This window comes from Crocuta crocuta, unplaced genomic scaffold, assembly GCF_008692635.1.
Source record: "Crocuta crocuta isolate KB4526 unplaced genomic scaffold, BGI_CrCroc_1.0 scaffold129, whole genome shotgun sequence".
Taxonomy (NCBI): domain Eukaryota; kingdom Metazoa; phylum Chordata; class Mammalia; order Carnivora; family Hyaenidae; genus Crocuta; species Crocuta crocuta.
The window spans coordinates 14,634,562-14,643,208 of NW_027551571.1; the positions used below are offsets into that span (position 1 = coordinate 14,634,562).

General features: G+C 58.2%; 1 protein-coding gene across 1 annotated transcript in view; it reads right to left on the bottom strand.

The window, feature by feature from the left end:
- Positions 1 to 283: 283 nt before the first annotated feature.
- HS1BP3 (HCLS1 binding protein 3) overlaps positions 284 to 8,647 on the bottom strand; it is a 40,055-nt gene continuing 31,691 nt past the window's right edge. Inside the window, exons 5-7 of the mRNA XM_077751055.1 lie at positions 6,307 to 6,467; positions 5,358 to 5,472; positions 284 to 780 (exon numbers count right to left, since the gene is read on the bottom strand). Of these exons, the coding sequence (XP_077607181.1) occupies positions 510 to 780; positions 5,358 to 5,472; positions 6,307 to 6,467 (547 nt within the window). The 3' untranslated portion in view covers positions 284 to 509. The remainder of the gene's footprint in view (positions 781 to 5,357; positions 5,473 to 6,306; positions 6,468 to 8,647) is intronic.

The window sequence follows — 8,647 nt, forward strand, 5'->3', positions numbered from 1 at the left end:
CACCTGGTGACCAGAGCCAGGGACACCTGCCTGACCAAGAACCCTCCCAGGCACCCACTCAGCAGCCATCTCCTGGAGACCTTCTCAGAGCAGGTCCCCGGAGCCATACTGCCCAGGGATCCATCTCGCCCAGGGACCCACCGCTTCCCCCCAGGCCGGGCAGACCCTCCCTACTGTGCAGTTGGTGTAAGTGGACTCAGTTTCCCTTCCAGGATGGCCTCCTAGAGCCCCTCCGGTCTCCCTTCATCCTGGGGGCCGAGCTGGTTAGCAAGGCAGACNTATGGTGACCTCTCTCTCTGTGCCCTGCAGGGTTCTCTGACACCCCACCCCCCCAGACAAAACAAAAAAAGAAAGGAACAAGGTAGTACTACAGGGACCCTGTGACTCGGGCGTCCACCCCTTCCCTTGGGGACAGAGGTCCTGGCCCAGCAGGGCACATGCCCACCTCACCATGCGTCCCTCTGGGGGAGAGGCTCTCCCAATCTAGAGCCAGCACAGGGGTGGGGGTGTCAGAAGAGGCTGGGGGCGGTCTGGCCAGGCGCATCATGGTCCTGGATATACTGCAAGATGTCCATCTCGTCCATGGCTTGAATCTGCTGCTGCTGCTTCCGCTGCTCCACCGCAACCTCAGGCAGGCCCGCTTTAGGGGGGACGGCTGGCTTTCTGGGTAGCGCTGGCTTAGCTGCCACTGGCGGTTTGGGCTTAGGCTGGGGCTTGGGTGGTGGCTGGGGCTTGGGCTCGGCTCCCAGGTTCAGAATCTGGTCCAAGTCTTCTTCAACTCTAAGGAAACAGAGGCGGAAGCCCTGAATATAATCTCCTGCAAAGAGAGCAAGGTCCCAAGGCACCCCTGGGGACTGTGACCAGGCCCCGCCCCAACCTGGCCTTCCCCCATCCTGCCCCTGGGGGAGGATGTGAGGGGAGGCTTCCCGTTCCCTGCTCCTGCCCAGCACAGTGGGAGCAGAGCCAGCCCGTCTACAGCCTCTGGGCCTCCCTTTCAGGTGGCCCCCCTCTAGACGATGGCCCTATAGGTGATTGATTTGTCCTTCAACCTCTCAAGAAGTAACAGCAACAGCTGCCAAATACAGAGCGGCTGCTCTGTGCCAAGCACCTCGGGCATGCCATCTTGTGTTATCCTCAAACCCTTTGGGGGTACGGCTGATCTCTACCCTGCAGATGTGGATGCTCAGGCCCGAGGAGGCCAACCTACCCGCCTGCAATGACAGCGTGAGACAGTGCCTGAGTCAGAACCAGGGTGTCGGACTTCAGAAGCTGAGCCCTCATCTAGGCCAAGTTCAGCCAGGGAAAGAATAAATGAGGGGATCTGAGCACTGTGGGGTGGGGCTGCCCATCTATGGTGCCCACTGTGGGCCACACCGGTGCCAGACAGAGCCCGCCGAGGGCTGGTGCCACCAGGGCCCTGGACCTGGCAGCCATCATTGGGTGGGCCGAGAGCCCAGAGCAGTGTGACAGTCACACAGGACCAGCCCCAGGTACCAGATGGCGTGAAAAGCACGCCACAACCTGGTTCTGTCCTCTTTGCCTGAGGGGGCTCCTGCTGCCAGCTCCTGCAGAACTCATTTTCTGGAGACCAGATGCACAACGAAAGACCCATTCAATCCTTCCCACCACCCACCCATGCATTCAATTGACATCGTGCTGAATACCTACTGTGGCCAGGCATTTCCACATTCATCAACTCACTGAATAATCACAAGACACTGTAGCAGATATTAGCCCCATTTTCCATATATGAAAGCTGAGGTACAAAGAGATAGAGGCCTTTGCTTGGGGCCCATGGCCAGCTCATGAAGGAACAGGACTTGGCCTGGGGGTGGCTGGGTCTCTCGGGTGTGTCTGCCTTCCTGGGGGCACCAATGCAACGAAGCCCTCGCAGGTTAGGGTTTCTCCCGGGTGGAGGATCCCTCCTTATGCTGCAGCCACAGGCCCCCCGAGGCCCTTCAGGTGACACTTGCTGGACCTGTTGCCTCTAAGGACCCGACCCAGAGCCCTGTTGCCTTCTCTTGGGACTCTGTGATAACCTCCACACGCCTGTGTCCCCCGGGCATTCTCCCTGGCTGAGGCTCCAGGACGCTTGCTGTCCACTTTCCTGTCCCTTGACAGATGACAGTCCCATCTGAGATGCAGTGATTCAGAGAAGACACAAAGCAAGAACTGCGAAATAAGTGACTGACAGGTCTCTTCCCCTCCCTGAGCCTCAGTTTCCCTGCTGGTGAGGGGCTGGATGAGGTCATTTCGAGGGTACTCTCACTTTCACAGGATGCTAAGGAGGAATGGCCTGACCGGTGCTTTCACGCTCTTCTTTGGGCCGGGTGGAGGGTGGACAGCACGCTCTCCCCCTGGTCCCAGGGGGCACAGCAGCCTCTAGCCTGCTCTCGGGGGTTAGCTGTGCACGGATCAGTCTGGTCTGGAGCCAGGAGACCCAGGGCTGGGGGGAAGGGTCTGGGAACACTATCCTGGGGGCTTTCATGAAGTTACATGGAAAATTCCCATGGAAATCCAAGGGCTAGTGTGTGAATTCCTCAATGAGGGTTCCTGGCCCTTTATGTGCTTCCTCAACCAGTGACCAGCAGAACTATCCAGACAGGTGCTGCCCACACCCAGGCCAAGTGTCTCAGGCTATCTCAACAGGCCTCATTCAGCCAGGCTGGGGTCGGGGAGGGAGGGCACGGGTGCCGGAGGCAGAAGGCCGGTGGGGGGTGGGCTTGTACAGGCCCCTTGGCTTCTCCAAGCTTCGGTGCGCTCATCTGTAGGAAGGTGATGGCAGCGTCGCCCAGCAGGCCTGCAGAGCCACCGCGTGCCCAGAAGCACAGTTCCATTCCGCTCCCGCTATTCCTCCATCAGGGGCCTCCGGTCGGCTTCCTCACCTCCACTTCCCAGGTCCTCAGTCTCCCCATCTGTCAATGGGATCCAGCTCAAACATCAGCAGGATCAGGAAGAGGCCTGAGCGTGGGGCGCCCAGCACAACCATGCCCTGGAGGGGCTGCCCGCCAAGTACCAGCTGCCAAAGTTGCTCTGGGTCACCCTGCCTGCTTCCCAGGCCAGCCTCCTGTGGTGGGAACAGACCACAAAGGGGGAGCTCGTAGCTTCTGTGGATGGCGCCAGGCCGAGCAAAAGGTGTCCTTCCAGTCTAGACCCAGAGGGACCCCGAGCCAGGCCTTCAAACAGAGGCAGCCGTTCTGGGTTCGAGGCGACGCCAAGGAGTGTAACACAGGGTAGCTCACAGTTGCCCTGGCCCCCTGCACCGGCACCTTCCTGGTGCTGGCTCCTCCTGCATCTTCCACAGGAGGCTGGGGCCCAGGAAACGCTCAGAGGGACTCAATCATCCACACCCTTGGAACTAATCAGAAGCTGCTCTGAGGTGGCAAGTGAGGCAGTCACAGTCAGGGTACAGGTGGCTGCAAGGGCACCCCTTTCCATGTGGGCTCCCTGAGTCATGGCTAGAATAGGTCCCACTAAGGCACAGTTAGCTTTCTTCTCCTCCAGGCTCTGCTAGTACAAGGTCAACCCTTGAGAGGCTGTGGGGAGCTCTGAAGACCCCAGTGCCACCCCTCCTCCCCAGGTCCCTTGGTTAAAGACCACACCTGGAAGCCTTCCACTGGTGTGGCTGCACCGGAAGAGGGAACTGAGGCTTATCCGCATCCTGCTGGGCACGCCACTCCGTGCCACTTCGTGCTAGCTGACGGCCGTGATGGAATGAATGGAGGGGTGACGGCATCAGTGAATGAATGAGGGTTAAGAAGGTTTTTGCTATAAGGAACCCCGATCACTGCCTGGATAGTCACAGAGGCAGCACAAAGGAGAAGAAAACATGGCTCCAGCTCTCAGAGAGTGACTTCTCTGTCACCAGACATCTGGCAGAGTGAAGGCAGGGCTGCAGGGCTCACATTCTCTAAAGCAGTGGCTCCCAGAGTGCTCTGCGGGACGCCAAGAGATGTCACAAAGGAAAAGGTCGCAGGGACCAGTGAGAATGTGAAATGCTACACGATGTTTCCCACTCAGGCCCACAGAGTCCTGCTTCACACCAGTATCACCCCAGCCGTCTGGCCACAGAGCCCCTTTGAAGGGAGCGTGACATTCTGAAGAACACGGGTCCAGAAGTGCTGGTGTTGTGGATTTACAATAAACTGTGCCAGGAAAGTCGCCCTGGAACGGCCTCCCTGGGACACGCGGCGTCCTGGAGATCGAAGAGCCTCCCTGGGCAGGGCACACTCAGGAGAGCCTCCCTGGGGCTCATTCTAGTGCTCTGTTTCCCTGTGCCTGTTTCTCCTCTAAAGTTGTAACAACCCCAGCTTCTCCCAGCCTGTCAGGGGTGAGGACACAGGATGACAGTGAACAGATGCCAGGGGCCATGGGGAGATGTAAAGACAGGAAGCCTTTGCTATGACTCAGGCTTGGTGGGCATTTACAGGGCTAATAGCCCGAGACCGCTAACGAGGGTGCAGATGACAGCCTCCCAGACCACATGCCCCAGCTCCACGTAACCGTTCTGGGAAGGAGACGGCTCGGCTTCCTGTAAACCACCGAGCACAGCTGCGTTCTGGGGGGCACAGATGATGCCACGGAGACGCACAATACCAGGCATGCTGGGAACGCAGGCGGCACGCACAGAAGCCCAGAGAAAGCTGCTGGCAGAGGGCGGGAGGCAGATCTCCCAGCCTCTGCCCTAAGTCCTCGGAAGGAGCGGGGAGGAAAGGACAGCGGCGGTGCCCTGGACTCCGATCCTGGCTCTGTCCCTTGGGAGCTGTGGCCTTGGGCCAGTCACCTTTCCCACACTATTGTCTAAAACAGAGATAAGAGCACCTCCGTGGGGGGCTGGAGGACTGAACGAGGCAGCGTGCAGAGTCCAGCACACTGAGGCACTGCACGCACTCTGGAAGGAGCCCCCTCTGAGGCCTGCCGGGCCCAGCCACTGTCCGGCATATCTGCGCTCCACTCCCTCTGCGAGAGCTGCGAGCTGCCAAGAATCCATCTGATTTGTTCCCAAACCTGTTCAGGCCAGTTACACTTGCTCTTGCGATTCCCTAATTTGATTATTCCTCACATCAACTTTTAAAGTAGGAGTGTGAAAAGGAAAAGAAAAAGACTTGCATTCATGAAGTCCTTTCTGGAACTCGCTGAGCTGCCCCGGGCTGCTGACCACCCCCACTCCCACCCCCCACCCCGGTCCCTGGCACCGCCCCCTGGCCAGCGCCCACCCACAGGCTCCTGCCTCTGAAGGGCCAAGACTGCTGCCCCTGGAGGCTGAAGCTGGTGAGATGCTCCCACACTGAGACGGGGCCCTGGCTCTGTCCAGGCACTCTCAGGACAGGGGGAACACCGCTGGGGGCACGTGGTACCTGAACAGCTCCGAGTGGGACGTGGGCCCTCCACTCGCATGCGCGGCAGGCAGCAGTAAGGGGTCCCCCAGGGGGACGGCACCGCCGAGATCAGGATCTTCAAACAACTTCAGGGCTGTGGGGAAGGCAGGAGCAGAGGGGTCAGAGGAAGTCCTGGCCCGTCCTCAGCTGCCGGAGGGGGACAGGGTGGAGGTGGCCTGGTCCAGCCAGGAGACAGTGAGCCGGGGACAAGACAGAGCACAGAAGAATCAGAGGAATGGGCCCAGGTGGGGGCAGGAAAGAAGCAATGGACAGGGCCTCAGAGGCTACCCTGCAATTGTCAGATGTCTGGTCTCCCGCAGGAGCCCCGAGGCTAGGACAGTGCCTTTCTCATCATGCGCTCTCAGGCTCAGCAGAGCCGGGCCCTCCGTGGGTGGTCACCAAGTGCTGGCTGCATCAACTCTCCACCCTGAATGAGGAGCCAGGTGGGATGAGGACAAATACAGAAGTCCCCTTTCCAGCTCTGCACGGGACCCTCCTGTGGGGTCTGTGCAGGCAACGCAAAATCTCTCATCACAATCCAAATCGTACAGCATAGCCAGCCGGGGTGCCGGAGTCTACTTTCCAGCCAGGGGCCACACCTGGCCCTGGAATGACAAAGATGCTTTGGCACCAATCACAACCCATACTTCTCAAGTGATCAAGACGACCACCCTCTCTTCCACAGGATGAGCAGAATAAATATATAGCCCTGGGATGTTCCAGGCTATGGGGACACAAAGTGCAATACTAGATTTCTCCAGCAGAAAATCTCCGTAAGCTGAGTCTGTATCATGTTGAAACAGGACAAGGGGGAGATTTCTAGGCTCTTGTATGGCAGGTCCAAAGTCACTGACAGAGGCTGGGGGGTGGGGGTGGGGTCGCTGGGCAGACACCAAGAGGAATGGCAATACCTGGAGGCTCTACTTACGGTCCTTGAGGGGCACGTCCTCTGCGGGGCCCTTGGGGGAGATCTTCGTGCCTGGGCCAAAGAGCCCCTCATCGGGGTCCACCTCCTCATCAAAGATGGTGAGTCGGGGTGAGGGTTTGGGCTTCACGGCCACTTCGGGGCGTTTCTTGGGCTTCTTGGAGCTAGGGAATCAGACACAGCTCAAGGTTAGGACTTCTCATGAGAGCCCCCACAGTCACCAGGTGGCCTGGTCAGAGGCTGGGCAAGCTGGAGCTGGTGTCAAGAAGGAACTTTCCAGTGCCTTGACAGTGGAGCCATGAGGCCCTGCTACTGGAAGCGGCCGAGCCCAGTGCCCCAGGAACCACTGACGTCTGGACGCGTGGGAGGAGCAGGTGAGTGTCTGAATGAGCCAGCAGACTGCCAGACAACTCCCAGCCCTGAAGGGCCACCCAGGACTCAGGCCTGCCTGCACGGTCGCAGGTCAGAGAGGCTGTTCTCCTTTGGAAGCTGTGGGGTCCAACTTCCCGTAATGCTCCCAAGGGCCTGGCTCAGTCACTGCACAGCCTCTTGGAAAGGGGGCTGGTTACAGACCTCAGTGCCTTGACCCAGGGAGCAGCAGAAAGCAGCCTTGGTAAATGCTTCCTTGTCCCTCACCCCGCCCATACACACACACACCCCACTGGGTGTTGGAGGGCAGGGCACTCAGAGGCGACCATCCACACGCTCTGGATTTGGACTTCTGGTGGAATCTCAGGCTCCAGCCGAGATGGGAGAAGCTATGACAGCTGGAAACGCACCTGGTGGAGGCCCCCACGCCCAGCACGGAGCACACGTATGCACTCAGCGCCGAAGCCCCGCTCACAGTCCTGTGCTCTCTTCCCCTCGATGTGTCAGGATCAGGAGGGAGACCTGGGCTGGGGTGAGGATAATGGTCTCGGTCCTGCTGCTCTCTGGGAGAAAGTGACACACATCGAGGACATGTGTGCCCCATAGGCCCCAGTCCCTGCTCTCTCTCCATCCTGGGCACATCCAGACAGACTCATGCCACAGGCCACCAGGGACTCGCCTCTGCTCCGGCACCACCCCCAGGCTCTGCTTGTGGTGCTGGGCAAGGTGAAAGGAGCCTGGCCTCCTCCCTCCTCACAGGAAATGCTTTCCAGAAACTTCAGGCGTGCCATGGCACACACCTTGAAGGGCCAGTTCAGCTTTAATGACCCCTGGGAAGTGGGCACCAAAGAGGCCATGCCCCTCGAGGCAGGCCAGCCAGAGACGGCTTGAGCTGAGACCTGCTGAGTCAGAGCGCCGGGGGCGGCCCAGGAAGCTGTGTTGGACTATCTCTGTGGAATCTCATGATCAGTCAGGTCTGGAGTCACCGGACCAGCCTGGGGCCTGTGGGCTCTACCCTAATGCTTCCCTCAGTCACCCACCAGCCACCCCTGAGCTGGCCCTGCTCCTGGATCCCATGCTCCACCCTGCACCTGACTAAGGAGGGCAGGGCTGAGGCCTTGCTGTCTGCGGCACTGCCCGCAGGTCCGCCCTGCACAAACACTAGCAGGCCCTGAAACAGCTCCTTAGGAAAGCAAGCCCATATCCTCCTCCAGCACAGAGTTCCCCAGCAGCACAGGGGAAAGAGGCTTCCCATGGACCAGAAACCAGAGGGAACATGGAAAGAAGGGAACCTTGTAGAACAATGGAAGTGAGAGAGATCATGACTGATTACATTTGGAGAAGCCATGCAGACTCCAATGATTTCCCTCCTTACACCTACTTCTGGTCCTGAGAGCACAAATTTGGCCTGATTTCCTTGCTACATCAGTTTTCCTCTCAAATTGAATGAATGTTCTTGTTTTTTCTTCCTGAAGATATTTCTGATCCTTCATTGCCTTGAACTGAAATAAACTGAATCTATGGCGCATCGAGGTGTTCAGCTGGGCACCATCTGTACTCTACCCCATTATTCCATGCAGGCCATCCCCTGTCTCCCCAACTCTCCCCGACCGTCTCCAAGGGAGACAATGAACGAGGAGAAAATATGGAGGAAATACGGAGTTTCAGGAAACAGCTGAAAGCCCCAGGGTCCCTTGCTGGACCCCAGACTTTAGTCTCTGGGACCCAGCAGTGTGCCTGGTCCAGAGCAGATGCTCAATAAATACTGGATGAAAGAAAAAAAAAAAAGAAAGAATGGAAGGATGGGTGGATGGCTGGAGGGATGGATGGGTGGAAGGAAGGAAGGAAAGAGGAAAGGAGGGGTAAAAAGAAGGACAGACGAATAGATTGATGGACACACAAGTGATAATATATCTCTTTTAAATAACTTTTTTAAAAAATGTTTTTACTTCTGAGAGAGAGAGAGAGAGAGAGT